General features: G+C 42.1%; 1 protein-coding gene and 1 pseudogene across 1 annotated transcript in view; both read left to right on the top strand.

Moving 5' to 3' along the window:
- The window catches only part of LOC101647531, a 25,043-nt pseudogene extending 12,027 nt beyond the window's left edge, over window positions 1-13,016 (top strand).
- Window position 13,017: 1 nt separating this feature from the next.
- Window positions 13,018-21,786, top strand: part of SHCBP1 (SHC binding and spindle associated 1) — a 51,113-nt gene continuing 42,344 nt past the window's right edge. The window contains exons 1-4 of the mRNA XM_004704703.3: window positions 13,018-13,138; window positions 17,125-17,292; window positions 17,445-17,560; window positions 19,433-19,641. Coding sequence (XP_004704760.2) covers window positions 13,018-13,138; window positions 17,125-17,292; window positions 17,445-17,560; window positions 19,433-19,641 — 614 coding nt within the window. The remainder of the gene's footprint in view (window positions 13,139-17,124; window positions 17,293-17,444; window positions 17,561-19,432; window positions 19,642-21,786) is intronic.

Below are 21,786 nucleotides of genomic sequence, written 5' to 3'. Positions count from 1 at the left end.
ACGAGGTGTTTTAGAGTGTTTCGCATGTAGAGAGCCTTGAACGCGCGAATAACGCCTTGATCCATGGGTTGGATCAGCGAAGTGGTGTTGGGAGGAAGGAACTCGATCCTCACACCATCGTAAGATAGATCTTGTGCATGACCTCCAGCATTGTCCATGAGGAGAAGTACTTTAAATGCGAGTCCCTTCTCCTCGAGATATAACTTGACTTGGGGCATGAAGCACTCGTGGAACCATTCCAAAGTCAGCTGCTTCGTGATCCAACCTTTGTTGTTGTGCCGATACGTAGCGATGCAGACAGAAGCATGTACAGTATGAGCCAATCAGTGGCAGTAATGACAGAGCATGCGCTGTTACGCAAAAACTGCGATAGAGTGAAGCCACGGAAGTCGAAGCGCGAAGTGGCGAGGGTTCACTGTATAGGGTTGCTATGAGTTGAAATGGGCCCAATGGTCATGCATTTGGTTTTGGTTTAATTAATGTTCATGTGTTAAACCAAAACCAAATGCATGACCATTGGGCCCATCTTGGCAGGCACTCCAGTGTTCCTAACCCGGTGGAACTATATAATTCTCTAACCTAGCTTCTCTGCTCAGCCTTGTGGAGTTTCATCATGCAGGTGTGGATCAGTATTCAGGAAGAGTGTAAAGGGAGCCCTCAGTGGCTTTGTGGAGCTCTTTCTCTTGGTACTTCTCTATGAAAATTCCAGCAAGTCTGTCTTTACAAACTCTGACATCTTTGCTCAACTAAGTGAAATGCTGCTCTGGTTTAATTCCCTTTCCCTGCGCTACAATTTGTCAGTCCCCAGGTGGAAAGCCAGGGCACTGTCATGACTCACATCTTGAATGAACCAGTCATAGTCCTGTGATGTCTACTGTCCACTGTTTGAAAACTGTTGATTCATATATATTTTCAGTTTTGTCATTGTTTATGGTGGGAATGTTAAAAAAAAAAAGCCACTTACTCATTGTAGCAAGAAGCAGACCTGTTGACCCGTATTCAGGTCTAATATAATCCCCAACTACGGGACTATGCACATCTTGGGGGGTGGGGGGTGGCAAAGGCTGGAGTGAAAAAGTAGATCAGTCAGCAATGGTTCCTCTCTCCTTTTCTTAACTCTCTCCTATTCGCTGAACTGCGTACGGTCCTACCTTCAGAGTTACATTTCTGATCTAGTTTGAAGGGCTTTGAAGTCCAGGGTACATGCAGAGAAATATATGTTTGGGTCATATATTGGGGTCTAGTTCAAAGATCCCTGAACTAGAAATCAGCAGATTTTTATTTCAAATCCCTATTTTACCATTTATTGACCCCTTTGATTCTGGGCACTTCATGAGAGTTTGCTGACAATTTTATCTTATTCAAATGATGTTAGCAACGCTAGTCACATCCCTGGTCCATGGTTAGAGGGGATTCACTAGGGGCTTAATCCACATATTTCCTCCCCTCATTAAAAAACAAAACAGAAACCTTTTATTTTATTTTGTTTATTAATATTTTTCTTTATATATTATTTAGATTTTTTCCTCTTTTAATTCACTTTTTGTTTTATTTTTGTATTGTTTATGTTATTGTTGGTTTGTCTGCCTCTGTAAGATAGGCATGGGAAGCAATCCCAAGGAGGAAGCAATGGAACCAAAGGTTATGAGGGGCTTATGAGGAGGAGGCAGGGAAGGGAGCGGTGAGCAAGCAATGCCACAGACAGGGGAACAACTAGGGAATTAAAATCAACAACAAGGAGGGTGTCGAGTTGCTTGTGGTGTTGGAGCAACAGTCATCTAGCTGAGAGGAATTATTAAGACGCAGAAGAAGGGTGAGTGTGGTGGTGGGAAAGGAGAAAGGTAAAAGGAAACAGAGGAAAGATCTAGGAAGCAAAGCTATGGATAGAGGTATAAACATAGGTGTACACTCATGTAAATATATTAATTCATAAAAATCGAGGTATTGGCATAGGTACATATGTTTACATGGCAACACATTGAGGAAGTGGATGGACTTTGGGCCTCTGTTCAAGACATCCCTTAACACAAAAACACATTGTTCTAACAACCTGGCATTCTGTGATGCTCACCTTCCCCAATTGTTGAAGACAAAATGGGTACACAAGCAAATGTGGTGAAGAAAGCTGATGGAGAACACACCAGGCGGTGTGAATATGAGGTGTCAAAGCGATCAGGTAATGGGCATCAGAAGACCCCAAATAAACAAACAACAACAAAGCGATATTGTTGAGAACAAGGGGGGTTGGAGGCGAGACCCAAAACCCATCTGTAGCCAATGGGACATCCCCTCACAGAAGGGTCACAAGGAAGGGATGAGTCAACCATGGTGAAATATAGCACTGATGAAACACACAATATTCCTCTGGCTCCTGAGGCTTCCTCACCCCCCACTATCATGACCCCAATCCTGCCTTTCACTGTGAGCTAGGCTGGAGCACTCAGGACACATGAAATCCAGGTCAGATAAACCCCTCAGGAACAGAAATGGGAGTAGCGATACCAGGAGGGTAGGGGGAAGGTGGGGAGAGGAGGAGGAAAGAAACCTTGGTGGAAGGGAGACAGTGGTCAGTGTAAGATATGAAATTTATAATTTATAATTTATCAAGGGGTCATAGGGGGAGGGAGGGAGGAAGGAGGGGGGAAAAGGGTGCTGATATCAAGGGCTCAAATAGAATGTGAATGTTTTGAAAATGATGATGGCAACATATATACAAATAAGCTTGATACAACTGAGATATGGATTGTTATAAGAGCTGGAAGAACCCTCAATAAAATTATCTAAAAAAGAAAACAACTGAGACAGCTTTAAAATGGTTCAAATAATAAGATATTACATTTTGAACTACGTCTGCCAAAATCAACTTTATCTGTCTGATAAGGGTTATTAACATCCCTGGATTGTTGCAGATGCAGTTAGGTTTAAGCTTTAGCATCTATTATTTGGTATCCTTTATAATCCATTGATATTTGTTTTCAATTTTAATATTTTTTGTTTTCTTTTTGATTGAGGTTTTTATCTGTTTTGCTTTGCTACTCTTGTTAGTTTTGTTTCTTTTTTAATGTTTTTCTATATGTGAAATCCAGAATGCATAAGGCTATGGAGACAGTAACTGGATTGATGATTCCTTGGGGACATGGCAGGGGAGGTTAGGGGGATGGTGAGCTAGTAACAATGAGAACAAAAATAAAGAAAATGTTCTAAGACTGCTTATAATGATGATTGTACAACTCACTGATGTGATTAACTGTAGAGTTGTATGATAAGTGAATTAATTATATGTCAATAAAACTTGAAAATTAAAAAAATTATAATTCAAATGAGGTTACAACATCTCACAGTAATGTTTGGAACAGGGAGGAGGGAGTGGAGGACTGGGGATGAAATGAAATAATTTTGTAAACTTGGGAGAGATATGCAAATGTAATGTGTTTCTGTTAGTTTTATACAACATATAGACCTTTTTATTCTCGCAACCTCAACTCCAGTAACCTCCGCCCAGTGGGGTCCTTGACTTAGGGCTCCTTCTTTCCAGGTCCATACCTCCTTTCCTCCAAAGTGTCCTGCCATCCACTGCTTTCATCAGATTCTCAATTAAAGTGGTGGTCCACTGTCTCTCAGAGAGGCCTTTCCAAGGCCCGCAGTCCAAACAGGCGGGTGGTGTTAGCTGCAGCTAACTTGTCTCTGAATCATAGCGGACCTCACAGACAACAGTAAGAAACATTGCCCAGTCCTGCACTTTGTTTATGGTTATTGGTAAGGCCAAGCCCACTTTTTAGCTACTGTGTATTTCTAGTGCTTTCCAACCAGGGGCTTATCTTCCAGCATTTATCAGTTATTATAGCTGTAGAGTTTTCACTGGCTAATTTTCATAATGATTGCCTATCATAGTCTGGAAGCGCCAGCGAAGCCTGTCCAGCACAGATGACCCTACTAGTATCTGAAAAACCAGTGGTATAGCTTTCAGCACCATAACAGTATGCAAACCACCATAGTAGGACAAAGCAATAGATGGTGGATCCCAAGTGGACCCTGGTTTTCTGTCTCCTGATAGGCAGCTCAGGTTTGTTTGTTTCTGTTTGGTTGGTGGTAGGTGCATGCAGTACAAAGACAAATGTGACATGATGAGTCATGGCAGTTGTCCCAGACTCTGCTAACACATTCATGGGGGGTTCAGTTGTATAATATGCTGCTCTGGACCCAGTTCCCCAAGGCTCCTTTCTCATCCTCAGGGTCCCATAGATTCTGGAGGCTCAACGAGAAACTTGGTGAAAGAGCTGTACTTAATTTTCATTAGAATGTTTAAGCTGCCCTCTAGTGGAAAATAGAAGCCAAAATCCAGACCTAACCTTTCTTCTTAAAATTTATTGGCATATAATCGACATATTATACAATTTATTAGTTCAACCATATTAAGAAGAGTTGTACAATCATCACCACAATCATTCTCAGAACGTTTTTTTCTTTCTTACACTCATTGTTCCTAGCTCCCATTTCCCCACCTCCCTTGCCATGCCTGTTACTGTCTCTGTCGATTTACCTATCCTAGATGACATATACAGAAAAATCATGCAAAACCCAAACAAGAAACAAACACAGTAACAATGACAAAACAAAGCAGAGAAAAATGTCAGTAGAAGAGAAAGCAGAAAATATTAAAAACAGAAACAACTTTAAAATCATCAAAAGCACAATCAAATGATAGAGTGTTACATTTTAACGTAATTACATCTTCCATAATTGACTTTACTCTCTGTCTGATAACAAGGCTATACATATCCCTGGATTATGGTCAGAGGCATTTCACTGGAGGCTTAATCTGTGTGGGGACCCTGCAAATGGATGCTGGGCTTCCCACTGTCTTCCATAGCCTTCTGAAACCAGGTGTTCACAATTTAACCTCTGATACGGTTCCCGCTTTTTAATTTGTATTTTATTATTTACAATCCTTAGATCACACAGGCTGGTGGGCTTCTTCCCTGTGGATTTAATTGATGCTTCACTTAGAGGGCTACTTGTTAGAAGACAAGCTGTTAAGACCCCAGACACTATTTTTTCTATTTTTAATGTAAGAAAGTTTCTAATTTTATTGAAAAATTATATATGACTCAGTAATAAATAAACAGATAACCAATTTCACACACAAAAAAGACAGTGCTATGATAGAGAAGAAATATTAATTGGGGGATTTACTCATAGTGGCAAGACAGACTTCTAACAATACAGAACAAATATTACAACATTCTTGAGCCAATGTTGAGACCCAATAAAATGTAAGAACCAAGCTTGAGATAGTTAAAGCTTATTGTGCCAAACTGGCCAATAAACACATGTGGGGCTAATTGAAGGGCGGCGAGATAAATGGCTCAGTGAGCCTCGCCTTTCTAGCTCTCTGGTCTCTTGCTTTCTGCAGCTGCCTTAGCCAGTTCCCTGCTTCAGCTTGCAAGGCTCACTTCCTGCAAGACATCCCTGAGGAGAAGTCACATGGACCTACCCTGATGCAACTTTGGGTGCTGGAGAAGCGGTGTGGAGATCCCTGCCAGCACTGAGATGCTGACATATTCACTGACTCGGCTATCCTCCTGCAGTCGGCGTCACTGCATGTGTTTTGTGACATGGAGGAGAACTTTGTAGATTGGTGTAGGACACATGGGCTAATGTTGGACCTAAGGGCTTGGGCAGCACTGGGGTGGGATGCATTCTTAATGTACACTTAACCTTTATATAAAACTTTTTTCTGTGGATTTGTTTCCCTAGTTTACCCAAACTAGCACAAAGCTAGATGTAGTAAATAATTATTTGGAGAAAGAGATGGTGCCTCCTCAGATGATGACTGTCTTTGTAAACTGGTGCATGTCAATTAGTCCCATCCTCAGAGCACCATCAACTCCTCTCAGGCCATGTGAAAGGACTAGTCTCCGAGGCAGTCAGAGGGGAACCCTATTATCTTTATACAGTGAAATACAAAACAGCCATAGAAAACCCCACTGGTAACCAGAACACTGTTTAATAAGTAGGTTGAGTATGATCTAACTGTAGAATTTAGGTAGCAGAGTAAGTGGCAGGACTGGAAAAAAAATCATGACTTTTTTCTTCTTTCCCTTCCCAGCCCCCTCCCTGCCCATCATCATTATGCTATTAACAACGATGACAAGAAAACTGTTTTCAAATTTCCCTTTCATCCAAAAACGAAGGAAAACAACGAGGGGAATTTTTCCTTTTTTGAACAGTTTCTTGAACAGTCCCAAGGACACTCACTCACAAAGTGTCCATGCAAATCAATTTCCCATGATCCCAAGGAACCTATTAACGGAATATTCCTGGAACAAAGTTATTTTGGAGTTCTGTGTATTATGTAGGAAGGGAGGAGGTAGGTAGGGGTGGAGGTAAAGAAATGCAATCCAGCAAAACAAAAGTTGTAAATCAACAATGAGTTTGACTTTTTCTGGTCTGGGGACCCAAGATGCTCAAATGTTGGAAGAGGTTCTGGTCCAGTCCTACCAAATAACACATTTCTCTTCTTTCTTGGCCACCTTGGCTTTGTTTTGCTCTAGAGTTCACTCCAAATGCTTGTCTTCTTCTTAGGCCTGCTTCTACTGTGCACCCAGGTCCTAGTTGAGCGCACCTTGCTCATCACCCTGTTCACCATGGCCACCAGCTCATCAGCAGGAGCTGCTTGCCTTGCTTCTGGGCCTCAGTCTTCTGCCAGGTTTTTATAAATATTTCCTGAAGTTGGAGATGGCTGTGGCAGGGCTGGAACCTGGAAAAAGTCAGCTGTCAACGCTATTCTTTCTGATAGCCAGGCACCATCTAGTTTTGTCACCACACTTTTCTATAGCACCCACATCTTTCAGTGATCTCTTCATGAAGAGAGCATCAAGCAGGGCCATGTCATGAACTCATTGTTCTTAGATCAGGACTACAACTAAGTGTAAGCCCCAAATCCATTCATATATCTATGGTTTATATAGGTCTCTGATTCATTTTAAAGACATTATTTATTATTTTAGCCAATGTTATAGAATTTAAGACACCGCTGAGAAAAAGATATACATGTATAGGCCATCTTTTCAGATTCAAATATATGAATTGTTTACTTGTACAGATTAATTGACTAGACTTGTCACCAGGAGTTCCAGACTCAAATCAGAACAGCAGGGACTTAGTATCCCTTCTGTGCCTGAATCTACATGGACATGGTTGGTGACCATGCCTTCTTCCAGAGGATGCTCAGGGTCACATGGAGTTCTACAAACTGAGCATGGCGGTTCAAGCCTCACATCCTCCTTATACTACTTGATGACCAGAATATACACTGCCTGTCTTGGTCTGCATCTTGTCTCAGAAAGTCATTCACAGTAATGTCCAGGAACAATCTAGAATTGGATCTTGTCTCTTATGGGATCAGAGTCCCTAGCTATACAATGAATCACAGTCTAGAGGATTTATCTGACCTTGGGAAATCTAGTGTGCTGATTTGTGGGTAGACTGGCCCAAATACAAGCAGCCATTATTGACCCTGACGCAGATAATGACACCAAGGATTCCATGGCTCCTGGATCAGAACAGCCGAAATGGCCTAAACTCTTGGCAGTGTGAACCATTTGGCTGATGGTATTCTAAGACTACATGAAAAAAATCATCAGTCTCTACCTTTATTAAGCCAAATTTAGCGGTGGATGTCAAGCCCCTGGTGGCCATAAATAGTTAAAACTATTGGCTATTAAACAAAATGTTGGAGGTTCAAATCTACCCAGAGGCACCCAGAAGAAAGGCCTTGTGTTCTACTTCCAAAACATCAACTACTGAAAACTGCATGGAGCACACACTCCCTGTGATGCACATGGGGTTGTGCTGTGAGCTGGATCAACTCCACAGCAGTTGGTTTTATTTTATATTTTTTGGTTGGTGGTAGGTACAAGCAATACAAAGATGAACGTGACATGAGACGAGACTTACCTTCAAAGAGCTCATAATGCAGCAAGTCTATCAGGTCTCAGATGGAAGCTGGTAGGTGACAGGTAGCTTTATTTGGTTAAATATGGAGTTAAAAATTTTTTTAAGTTGCCAACATTTTTAAAATAGGAGGCTTCTCACAAAAGTCTAGACTTCTTATTTCTCTTGATGAAACAATGTGGCAGCACTGGGCCTGCATCTCCATAACTCCCCACCGACACCAGTCTCTACCCTGCTCTTTTCTGTTCCCACCTGGTCTTTCTGGGCACTGAAGCTGGAGAGCCCTGAATGAGGAGCAATAATGGAGAGCATTTAATTATTAAGGCAGGAGTCAGGATGGATGAAGGTTTCATTGATAAAGTAGTTTCCCAAATGCTGCCTCAAATACCTGTGGGAGATGAAGGTGGGGCTGTGACTGAGAAGGTGGAATAGAATGAATGCTGTAAAAATACTAAGTCCCTGTATTTGGGGAATAGGCTGAGTCCACTGCTCCCTCCTGTGCTAGGCTGGGTTCTCTAGAGAAGCAAAGCCAGGGATGCTTCTTTGTATATGTATATATATATATATATGTGTGTGTATATATATATTTATTTATATAGAGAAATGGCCCACACAGTTATAGATAGAAATGGGTCAGATATTAGCTGAAGGCTTTTCCTGACTTCTGTAGGTACAGGGGCTAATAAACAGGAAAAAGGAAGATGAAACAGGAAGACCAAGGTTGGCAGATGCTGAGCTGAATGAGTCCACGATGAGTTGAATGAACCCTAGGTCGGCAGTCTGCAGATGGCTCTTGGGATTGGCAGGTGATATGACCAGAGGTCCACGAACCAGATGCAGTATCTAAATCCACAGAAGCCCACTAACTTCAGGAATAAACCACACCATGATTGACACTTCCCTATACTGTATGAAGACTATGACCAGATTAAGTAAATCTATTGTCCCCACAACTGCTTGGCTGCTTCATACAAGATCCCATCATGGAAGCTGATCACATTATGTTAGATCAGATCATGGGAGAATACTGGTCCACTCAGGGTGACATGAAACCTAACTCTCACACCTGCCCTCCCATGTCAGTGCTGGTTGACTCCAGCTCCTAGACTAGGGCCCTGGATCTGATGTACACAAATAAGCAGGAGGATGGGCTGGACTTAGGAAGTACTTTGTAGCACAGTGAATATGAATCACAGGTGGAAATTCCAGGCCAGGTTTGCCAGCCGGGAGATAAAAATTTAAAGCCTCAGGAGAGAGGTCAGATCTAAAGGCTTTTGTGAGTGATGTCAGTTTAGCTGGGGTGAGTGGAGCATGACTGAACCACACATTCTGACTCAGCACGTCTAGGGCCAGCACTTTACATTTCTAACAAGCTCTGTGCTTTGAGAAGTGTATTTTCTTACAGAACTTCCCTCATATACTGCACCCACACAAATAATGAGCACTATAATGCATGTAGTGTGCACAGGAAAGTAACTTGAAAAGGGTTACTTGGTTACCTTATAAAACAAGGGTTATTTGAGTATCAGTAGTTACTTAGTAACAAGAGTTAGAGCTGAGGTTGGAATCTGGAGGGCCATGAGCCAAACTTGGCCTGAGAAAAGAAGTTTGCTTCATAGCATTTAAGGTAACTTTAAAAATATTGATGCTCTGAGGGGCCAGCCCCAATCCTAACTACGTGGACAGCCCCCTTCCCCGCAGAAGAACTCACTTCAGAGGACAGCACTGCAGCTACAGCTCAGGGAGAGGGACATGTCTCATCAGAGCACACAGGACCAAATGAAGGGGGAGGAAGAGAGAGTGGAGCACATCCTGGCCCAGAAAACCCTGAGGGATGATGATATTCCCTCTCAGAGCAGCCAAAGCACAGAGAAGACCATAAGGCTGGCCCCACTATGAGACACGACATCCCCCACTGACCCATAGCCCTTTGGGGGACAACACTGGAGACACAGCATGGGAATTGTGCCTGATCTGATCTCACCACACTGAGGCAAAACACTAACGGAGTGCAACAGAACAGCAAGGGGAACAGAGCAGAAAAGTCCTCAGAGAATACCAAAATAGACTTTGGGGCCAGAGCGTGGCACCCCATCAGACTCCACCAGAAAGCATTCCTCAAGTTCAACAAACAGACCTTCCCTCTACTTCTTGAATGTTCCCCGCACCCCCCCCCCCCCCCCCCCCCACTGAGCACTGTCATCCTTCCAGTATCACACTGTTTTGACCACTGTGGCTGTATAGTAGGTGTTAAAGTCAGGTAAGGTGAGACCTCCCACTTTGTCCCACTTCTTGAGGAGTTCTCTGCTAATTCTGGGCTTCTTCCATCTCCATATGAAACTGGTGGTCAGTTTTTCTAATTATTTGAAGAAGGCTTTTGGTATTTGAATCAGGATAGCGTTAAACTTACATAGTACCTTGGGTAAGATTGACATCTTTACTATATTGAGTCTCCTGATTCCTGAGCATGGGATATTCTTCCATTTGGTGGAGGTTGCTATAAGGTTTCCTGTAGTAGGGTTCTGTAGTTTTCCTTGTATGTCTTTCTTTCTTTCTTTTTTGGTTATATATATCCCTAGATAATTCAATTCGCTCTTGGATATTGTGAAGGGTACTGCTTTCTTGTTCTTCTCTTCGGGTGTCTTTTCTGATGTATATAGCAAACCAATAGACTTCTGTTTGTTGATCTTGTATCCTGCCACTCTTGCACATTTCTCTATAACTGCCAGTATTATTTGTTGGAATTGACTCGATGGCAACAGACTTGGTTTTTGGATTTAGGACTTCATTGGCTGTCACAACAAAGCTGTTTACCTTCTCTGGGACTCATTCCACTTGGTGTCCTGCTAACTAACTTCTATTTTCTGGATGATCTCAGCTCTTGACTGGGAATGTTCCCCCAAATCCCTTAAGGAGTTGTTTTTGGACCCTGACTTGTCACAAATCTGAGTTCTGTTGGGTTCAATTGGGCAAGTTACTTGGTTTATTATTGACTCCTCTTCCTGTAAAATGAGAGTAATAATATTTCTGGACTCATGGTGTTTGCAGATTAAATAGATACTGTAGGTTTGATAGCTGGGTTTTATATCAATATGGTTGGGCCAGAATTTTCAGTAGTTTGGCAATGAAGCATTCATTAAGAGGTGATATAACCATGTAAATAACTTGAGATGTAGCTAATTACGTCATTTAAATTTTATTTATTTATTTAATTAATTTTTTGTAATTAATTACTTAATATGGTCCTTCTAGTCATAATCCCTTTGGTGATATACGGTAAATTCCAGCCTCTATGCCGATGGTCAAGGAGTCCTTGTGGAGTAGTGGTTATGCACTGGGCAGCTAATCACAAGGTCAGGAGTTCAAAGTCACCAGCTGCTCAGTGAGAAAAAGATGAGGCTTTCTACTTCCATAAAGAATTACAGCCTCAGAGACCCACAAGGATATTTCTACCCTGCCCTATAGTGTCACTATGAATCAGAATCAATTTCATGGCAGTGAGTTTAGGTTTGGTTGTACCTGAAGTTAAACTCTCATTTTTGAGGGATTAAATGTTTTGCTAATAGAGTAAAAGTAGTATACATTCTGGGTCTCCGCTTTACTAGAAGGTGTGAAGCAAGTCACCACCTTTTCTTTCCTCTGGGGTATGGTCTGAAAGACAAAAACATACCTCGATATAAGAGAGCGGGAAGAGGGAGAAATCACAGGATCATCAAGGAGGAAGGGTTAGCAGTACAGCATGTTTCCGATCTCTGTCTGCAGTGGTAGAGGCAGAGACCAGAGGCAGCAGTGGCTGTAGCACGGAAACCCCTGGACAAAGCAAAAGAGCTATTTTTTAAAGTGAGCATATTCTTGATACCAAAACCATGAAAGAAACCAATAATAAACAAACAAACATCAATATTCCTCGTGAACACTGATGCAAAAATTCTCAAAAAACATCTTGACAACAGAATCTATCAAACAAAACAAAACAAAAACCATTATCACCAGGTGGGATTTACACAAGCCAGGTAAGGATGGTTTAACATTAGAAAAACAATCAATGTAATCTACTACATAAATAAAACAAAGGGAAAGGACCACCTGTTTGCAGCCTGATGCTTAACCCACTACACCAGCAGGTCCTGGACAGAGTGGGAGAAAAATGTGGAATAAAATTCACAATCATATAAACGAACTGGTTTAATGGCTGACTAGAGATTGGTGGAATCCCTGAAAGATTATGATCTTTTGCCATCCTTCAGTCTGGAACTGAACTCACCCTAATGGCTCCATTTTTAGCTGCTCCCATCCAGTTGGTTCCAATAGAACCCTATAGTACAAAGTCGAACTGCACCTTAGAGTTTTCCAGACTGTAACGTTATAGGAGCAGTCAATCCCATGTTTTTCCTACGGAACAGCTTGTGGGTTTGAACCACTGGCTTTGCGGTTAGCTGCCCAATTCCGAATCCACAGCACACCAGAGCCCTAAACAACAGACACGTAGCACTAGGGAGGTCCACACTTCTTAGGATGTACAACCGACTGAGATAACAAGTGCAGCATTTGCCCAAGGGCACACAATTCAGACGTCAGGAAAGGATAGGAAAAAGACAGACGTTAAAACGGGAAGTTCTGTTAGAAACGGGGTTAGTGATGCAATCACTAGTGGGGATTCCCATCAATGACTACAAATTGTGTATGAATTTTTGAATGGAAAACCCATTCGCTGCAAACCTTCCTGTAATTTACAAGTAAAACCAAGTAACAATTACAGTCCCTCACACACATTCCAGCCACTCCATAATGTACGAGGAGGCTTCAAAACGTTGGTGGAAAAACGTAAAAGATGGTTTCCCCCACTAACTTTTGAAGCTCCTGGTATTTAATATAAACTGGTTAAAAAAAAAAAGGAGAAACGCCGTCACCCAATTAGTGAAGCCAGGGCGTGGGCCGGGTGGGCGGGCTGGTTAGAAGGCGGGAACAAGGAGCTCAGGCCGCCTTTTCATTGGCTGCTGCGCGGCCAGCCAATCCGGAGCGCCGGCGTGCCCACGTCAGCGCAGCCCGCGGAGATTTGAAATGGCGAGCGGCCTGGTGACGGCTGCCTGTCTGGAGTCTGACACGATGGCACCGGAGCCGGAGCCCGAGCCGGAGCCCGCGGGCTGGACCCCCGAGGAGCAGCCGGCCAGCGGAGGGAAAGGTGGGCGTCCTCCTCGCCGGGGCCGAGGAGTCCCCCTCCTATCGGCGGGACCTTTAGGCTCCGGCACCCGCCGCGCTGCGGGGTGGTAGTGGTGGTCGTGGGGCCCGACCTGTTCCTGGGGGGTCAGAGTCGGGAGCTCCCGGGCAAACTCCTGGCTGAGACCCTCTTGCCTCGTGTCCCTGGGGGCTGCAGGGAGGGAGTGTCTTTGAACCGGGAAGTCCCCGCCCATCTAGCCTGGTCGGGCTTCCGGATCCTTGTGCCCTCGCATCTGTGGAAAAGGCTCACCCGCATCGCCAAGGGGGCCTTGAGTGACACCGCTCGCTCCCAGTGAGGACACTTGAGGCCTTTGTCGGCCAGCTTTCCCGAGCACCGAGGGTAGTTGATATTCCCAGGGTCTGGGGAGCCAATTCGGAAACACATCTGGACGACCAGAGCTCAGCTTTCCACCGCTTCGTGCGGATCTGGTTGTTTTCCTTCATTTGTTTAACTGACACTTCGGCCTGGTCAGGTCTTGACAGTGGCGTTTTAAGTAGGACCGAGCAGTGGGAAAAGAATCCAGCGAGAGGAGAAAAGATTAAGTCCACTGCTAACTAACCTGCTTACGTGGCACATGGCTCTTGGCTTCCGTTTTTTGGCTTGGCCCTACAGAAAGGTGAAGGTCAATAAAGGGCGAAGAATAACTACTTTCAACGGGTAAGGAATTCGGTTGATGTGAAGTGTAATTTATGAACGACACCGTGCGTACTGAGGGATCGTGTTGCTTTGAAGAGGATTCTGACCCTTGGCGTGACCCTCCTTCTGTGTTACTAAGTAGACCTGCTCCGTGGGCGTTTCGTAGAAGTCAGTTGTTGGTGCTGTGTGGTGTCCTGTCAATTCTGATACAATCCTGGGATCTTTACGGAAGCTGAATGCCACATCTTCTCCCCTGAGCAACTGATGGGTTCAAATACACCATCTTTTGGTTGGCAGCTTCTCTACCAGGAAGGCAGATCAAAACCCCCAAACCAAACCTAGAGCTATCGAGTGGATCTGGACTCGTAACAACTCATTTTATAGGAAGTAGATCACCTCATCTTCCTCCCTCAGCTCAGCTGGTAGGTTTGAACTACCAAGTTTGAGGTTAACAATCCAGAGCTTCCCTTCTGTTCAATTTTTAACTCTTAGATTAGCGGTCAAGTGCAGTTTGCACCTCCCAGGGACCACACCAAAAATGGGGACTGTTATTTGTCTTATATTAATAGAAACAGGCATACTATTTTTATCCTCCATTTATAGGCAAAGAAACTGAGGCCATGAGAGACTGTCACTCAGCTAATAAGGTCCTGTTGCTCTGTAAGGCTCCTGTGCACCAGGGTTTGCCTGTGAGCTGTAGAATCTTGAAGACACTGAGGTCAGGTGATTCTGGGGGCTTGAATCGAATTTGGCAAAGCAATTGGAGGAAGGAGGAAATGAAAGTAGAGTGAGAGAGGGGGTGAATGAGGAGGCGGAGGAAGGGAGAGAGAGAGACTGCTGCTTGTAATATTCTCAAATACTCTCTGAAACCACTGCTGGAAATTATTTTACTAGTCCAAACATTTCATCTATTAAAAGTATCTTATTGCACAGAATTAGGTGTGCCATTGGCTGAATCATGCCTTATGAAACAAAATTGCCTACAACCCAAACAATGTGATTAGTATTTTATAATCTTTTCCTTAGACACTGTCACTGAAATTAGTGAGGAGAAACTTAGTAGGCTTAGTGAAGTAAACCATATGCATTATTAAGAATCTCTCATCCCTGTTTACCGAGGGGCCATTGAGTGGCTGATAATGTAGAAAATAAGGGCAAACTTCAGCTCATGTAATAAAGGATTATAGAAAAAAATCAACTACAGCTCTATTTTTGCAGTTTTTAATAATTGCTTTGGAAAAAATGAAAGATCCTTGAACATTAATATATGATAATGATTATAAAGACTATGCTGTTAGCTGCCAACTAGTTGGTGTCCTTATGTCTGGCCCTGTGCTGTTTCCAGTCCTGGGCCATCCTGGGCCATCCCCATGATCAGTTGGGGCTTGGGATGGCAATCTCCATGATCAGTTGGGGAGCTGATTGTGGTTTCTGTGGTTTTCCTTGACTGATTTTCTGTGGTAGATCACCAGGCTTTTCTTCCTATTCCAAGCCTCTAATTCACCCTAGTCTGGAACCTTCTCTGAACCCTGTTCAGCATCCTGTTTACACACAAGCCTCCACAGACAGCTAGATGGTGGCTGTGCGTCAGGTGCATTGACTGGGGATGGAACTAGATTGCCCTGCATGAGTGAATTTTACTACTGAACCACCACTATCCCTTATAGTAGACTATCCCTTATAGTAGAGATCACGTTGTATGCCTTTGAGTTGAGTTTCTGACAAAGTAAAGCGGTTCAGTAGTGTTTTCTAGGCTGTAATCTTTACACAAGCACAGTGCCAGTTCTCTTTTCTCAAGGAGCTACTGGTGGATTCAAACCATAGACCGTTTGGTTAGCAGCCAAGCTCTTAACCATTAAGCCACCAGGGATCCTTAGTAAAGACCTTAACTTGTATTCTTTTAAGTAGAACTTGAGTAGTTTCCCATGGATTAAAAAATGAACAAACAAATGCTTTCCTTTGCCTTTCCCAAACCTTGCAGGACACAGTGTCAGGTAAGCTTTGGACTATAAACCCACCAGTTGCTCTATGGGATAAAGGCAACATTATCTGCTCCTGTAAAGATTTGCAGCTTCAGAAACCCTAAATAGGGTCACAATGACTCACAATTGACTTGATGGCAGTGGGTTTGGTTTTTGGTTTGGTGACAGATCTTAAGTTGTTTTGTGTAACAGTTTTATTGACATATGGTTCACATATATAATTCAATGGTTTAACTATATCTTAAAAGTTGTGCAATTATCACCACATCTGTTTTAGAACATTTTCTTCTTTCTTGTACTCAAATTTTCCCAAACCTCCTCTGCCATAACCCTAAGACAATATTGATCCAGTTACTGCCTCTATAGATTTACTTATCCTGGATTTCATAAACAGAAAAAATACAGAACAAAAACAAAAAATCCTAATAACAACAACGAAAACATAAGACAGATAAAAGAGAAAGCAGGAAAAAAATTAAAAACTAGGACAAATTTAAAATGGGCCAAAAGGGAGAACAAAGGATAAGGTGTTAAATTTTAACCTAACTCCAAAACCAAACTCACTGCCAGTGAGTCAATTCTAACACAAGCCAACCCTGTAGGACAGGGTAGAGATGCCCTCAGGGTTTTCGAGACAAACTTCTTAGTAAAGTGGAAAGTCTCATTTCTCTCCCACAGTGGGTGATGGTTTTGAACTGCTGACCTTATGGTTAGCAGACCAATTTGTAATCCACTATACCACCAGAGCTCCCTCTTAGCTGAACTATAGCTGCATTAATCCACTTTCCAATGTACTCTTTTTGATAGCACAACTATTCACAGGGGATTCACCAGAGGCTTAATCCACATGAGGATCCAACAAATTGATTTTGAGGCTTTCATTGTCATCCATCGCCTTCTGCAAACCGGGTGCTCAGAATTTAAGCTCTATACTGTTCCCGCCTTTGGTCTTTGGTTTTATTATTTACAGTCCTTGGATCACACAGACTTGTCTACTTTTTCTGTGTGGACTTAGCTGATACTTCACTTAGATGGCTGTTTGTTTTAAGACAAGTCTTTAAGACCTCAGACACTATTCTTTCTGATAGCTGGGCTCTGTCTGATTTTTTTCACCACAATTTGCTATAGCATCCATATTTTCATTGAGGCTCTTGGTTTTATTGTTTTGAAGTAGATCTTGCATTTTGAAATGCTTAAGTTTGGAAAGCTAGTTTTTCTCTTTTCCTTCTGACAATGATAGAGGTAAGCTATACCCAAATTTTCTGTTTTGCTTGGATAGGAACACTGGAAATGCCCGAGATAGTTAAGAATGTTTATTTTTTGTTCTTTTAGGTTTGCTCCAGGATGAGGACTCCTGCAGTGATTGTAGCAATTATGTTAAGGCAGCTACTAGTTTACACAGTTTCATTCTAGAAGGTAAAACACCTTTCCCAGAAATTTTCCAAACAAGTCAACTTTTGTTCTATGAGCGATTCAGAGCCTATCAAGATTACATTTTAGGTGAGTAAGTTCTTTCTTTTGATCCTTTTTGTGTAAAGGAGATTGTCTCAGACTGTCAGTGGTTGGGACCGATGAGAGTGGACCTAATGGCTTTATTAATTTCTCTCTGCTTTGCGCAGTCTCAATTCTGACTGTGTTTAATTTGTTCGTAGCTGACTGCAAGGCCTCTGAGGTAAGAGAATTCACAGCTGAGTTCTTGGAGAAGGTCCTCGAACCGTCGGGATGGCGGGCAGTCTGGCACACTCATGTGTTCGAGGTGCTGGTCGAGGTAAATTTAATTCTGTTGTTAAGACACTTGTCTCTAGCTAAAAGCACTTTTCCTTCAGCCTGTTATCGCCAAAGTGCTTATTTGTAATGAAAGTTTATGAGCTGACTGGAATAGCATGTTTTTCATGTCTAATTGCCATGGTGCATAATAAAACAACAACCCATGCACATCAGGTTGGTTCTCCATTATGGCTATCCTGTACAACAAAGTAGAGCTGCTTCACAGAGTTCCTAAGGTCGTGAGTCGTTATGGAAGCAGATCGCACATCTCTCTCATGGGGTAGCTAGTGGGTTTGAACAGCCAACCTTCTGGTTAATAGGTGAGCACTTTAACCACTGTGCTCCCAGTGTGGTGCCTAAAGTGCACTGCAAATCTTATAAGCAACTGAGGAGGAGCTTCCAGGGTGCTTTCCGTTTCAGTGTCCTGTGATAGGGCAATGGATTAACAAGTATGATGTGGCAAGAAGTATTTGAGATCATTTAAAAAATACAGAGACCTAATTGTGAAGTCAACAGTGCTTCAATTAATTTTTTACCGTTTTAGTGATAGCCTATTAAGTAGCTGAAATAAAAAAGACAGTTTAAAACTAGCCCATTTGTTGCCTAACAAATTTGTTCATGTGTGGCTAATCCCTTGATAATGTGTCCTTCTCCAGAAAGCTAAAAACAATCTTAATTTTCAGCCCACTGGCCCTTTTACATTAGATTTGCACTCTAATTATAGTTGTGAATTTTGCTCAGTGTTTGTTAACTGGACCACAAAAAAATCCCTGTTAAACTAAACTGTTAAACCAAGGAGTGTGAATACAAGGTGTTGCTGCAGTTTCTTCAGAAAATGACATCACATGCCACAGTGATTATAGATGAGGCAGTGGGTTACTCTGAAGAAAACTTGATGCCTTTGAATTATGTGGTTGCTGAAGAATATTGAACATGGACTACCAGAAGGAACGTATCTTGGAAAAATACAGCCAGGATATTCCTTCAAAGGGAGCAGGGTGAGATTTCATGTTGAGACATGTCTCTTTGGACATGTTATCAGCAGACACAAGTTCCTCTGGAAGGACATCATGTTTGATAAAATAGAGGGTCAGCCAAAGAGCGAACGGTCCTCAAAGGAGAGGAGTGATACAGTGGTGCTAACGATGGGCTCACACATGGCAATGGAGGATGAAGCAGGACCGGGCAATATTTTCTTTTGTTGTACATGGGGTTGCTATGCATGGGAACTGACTCGGTGGCTCCTAAGAACAGAGGATTGCAGCTATTCCTTGTGAGTTTAAAATGTTTGAATTGTGCTGTCATCTTTGGTTCAGAGCTATTGATTTGGTTATACTAGTGCTCCCTCCCCCATCACTGTCATTGTTTTAAAAGAGAGATGTGCCTTTGCTCTTCATTGCATTTACTAGGCCCAGAGTTGGCTTTATGGTATCTCATTGTGGTAAGAAACATGTGAGGCCCTCAGACTTCCTGATCTCTCTGTCTCTCTCCCACTTCTCCTCCTCTTCCTGCTCGTCCACAGCCAAGCTTGTCTTCACCACAGGGTCCCGGCACTCGCCCTGGCTCTCCTGATGGCAGTCTTCCTTTTTGTCCTGCTTCTCCCCGCAGCTCACTGACCATCCCGGCAAACCCAAGCATCCCGGCTAGTCATTCTCATCAGCATCTTACCTGCTTATTTAGTTGCCTTCCTGATTACAGTGTAAACTCCGTGAGATTAACGTAGGCCTGTCTGTTTATCCTTCATGTTACGGAAGGAGATCCCCTTCTCCTAACCCCCATTCACCCTTTTAAAAATAACCAGGCTATTGCTAGTGTTTTCTATGTGTTTTGATTTTCCCTGTGTGGAGTCAAGCCATGTTATTTTTACTTTCAGGTCACAGACGTGGACTTCTCTGCACTGAAGGCGGTGGTGAGGCTTGCTGAGCCATACCTCTGTGAATCTCGAGTGAGCACTTTTACCTTGGAGTGTATGAATGAGCTCCTTGATCTGAAGGAGCACCGGTTGCCCCTGCAGGAGCTGTGGGTGGTGTTTGATGATTCAGGAGCGTTTGACGAGACAGCCCTTGCAATCGAGCATGTCAGGTAGGAAGAGAAGTTGATTAAAAATAACCTGTGTCCGAGATGTTGGGTGAAATGAAGAAAATCTGGTCTGTGCTCCACCCAGATTTAACTCAAACTGTAAACAAAGGCATTACATCTTTGCCGTATTTTAAAATGTCCAAAGAGAGTTTTAAAATGTCCAAAGAGGGGAATCTTTTAGATTCAAATTAAATGTAATATGTTTAAAATTTTCATTTTGAAATAATGTTAGACTCATAAAATTTTGGGGGGAAAAGAAGTACAAAGAATTCTGTATATCCTATACCCAATAAATGTTAACAAAAGATAGGAGATTTTTCACTTGGTTTATGTGTCTTTAGAAGCGACCTTTAGAGCTCTAAAGCTTATGGTTAGCATATTTGAGTATAAAAGGTGAGAAAATAAAATGAAAATGGTATATTGTAGCCTATACACTGATAGCCTAAATCAAAACCAAATCTAAAATTATCGCCATCAATTTGATTCTGACTCATAGCAATGCTGTAGGACAGAGTTGGCCTGCCCACAGAGCTCGCAAGGCTGTCATCTCTGTGGAAGCAGACTGCCACATCTTTCTCCCACAGAGCAGCTGGTGGGTTTGAACTGCCACCCTTTTGGTTAGCAGCTAAGTGCTTTAAACTCATTATTTCAAGAATATGTCTGTTCAAAGAAGAATCTGCCCTCTCAGGCCACTTCAAGGACACTTGAGGGAAGTACTTGTTTTTCTCTATTTTTTTTAGCATAGTTGATTTCTGTTCACACAAGTGCATCCCTGGTCCCTGAGTGAGAAGAAAAAGGTATACCTGAATTAATAGGTATGTTTTTCAGTTAAGTGTTTTATCAGATAATTTTGGCTTTTTGAATCATAGATATGTGTGCATACACATATACATATATATGTACATATCTATTTTTTTTATTCCTAAAGAAAGTTAATTGTAGCTATTTAAAAATGAAATGGTATCTCTACAGGAGCTGGAAGGCTGGATAATGTAATAATCATGATGTTAATAATTGTGCTTAGTGATTTGAATTCTCACAAAGTATTTGCTTATTTCTCTATAATTAGTTAGCCTAGCTTTGCCAAGCTTAATTTGAATAACCTACAGAGAAGTAGACTTTCTCAGGCCCGCCTTCTGACATCTCATAGAAAATTTTGAATTGCATAACAGAGATATTTAATCCTAGATATTCAATATTAGGCCAAGCATTGTGAATCTAATGAACTAGTTCTATCCAGAATCAAAATAACTCCATTACGTTTCTGTCAATTTTTGGTAAAGCCAGCAATTAAAGCATTTGAATATGAAGTAATTGTTGATTTTAGGAAATTAGGAATAAGGGAGTTAGTCTCTATAGGTATAGAAGTTGATAGACAAGCATCTGGAATTGGTAATGGTTTTATTTAAAGGCAAACTTGGCTAAATGTATTCTTTTTTAAGGGTTCACATTCTTGTCAATGCCAAGAAAAGATCGGATAATGAGGTTTTCATTTGTTTTTTATTTAATAAATTTGAATTCAGTGGCCTGACTTTGGTGGGAGTCTGTTGCAAAGAACAGACACAATCACCATCATCAGGAGCTGTCAGTATAAAGATGGAAGCAGAGCGTGTGAACCATTTGCACTACTCAGAAACTCCCGACTCAGTCAGGCCACTGTTAGTATAGTTAAAGGGGTCAAGAAAGATTTGCTGAGGACATGGCATTTGAGCTTGGGTCTTAAGGGTTGGCTAGGTTAAAGGGCTTGTGACAGAGCTGAGTGGCAGTGAACTTGGTGAGCTTAAGGACCTGAAAGGCCAGCGTGACTAAAGCACAGACGGAATTGGCAGGGTTGAATTTGTAGAGTTTGTAGGCCAATGAATCATTTTTCTCTTTTAAGAGACATTGGGAAACTATTGAATAACTTTGTTTCAAGGCTGAATATGATTAGCTTTTGTTTTAAAAGGTTGCTGTGTGTACATGTACAGGCCAGTGAATTTTTTTTTTTTTTTAATAGTCAAGAGTAATATTTTTAATTTTATCTGTTTTATGATCAGTCAATTCTCAGATATCCAGAACAACTTTTTTTTTTTGATTGTTTATTGCTTTATTATTTTTTTTTTTTGATTTTTTTTATTTTTTTTTCTTATTTACAACTGTTATCCCAAT

This window comes from Echinops telfairi, unplaced genomic scaffold (assembly GCF_000313985.2).
Source record: "Echinops telfairi isolate 266 unplaced genomic scaffold, ASM31398v2 ScPeMD7_2291;HRSCAF=2852, whole genome shotgun sequence".
In the NCBI taxonomy this organism is placed as follows: Eukaryota; Metazoa; Chordata; class Mammalia; order Afrosoricida; family Tenrecidae; genus Echinops; species Echinops telfairi.
This window is presented reverse-complemented; position numbering and strand designations above follow the sequence as displayed.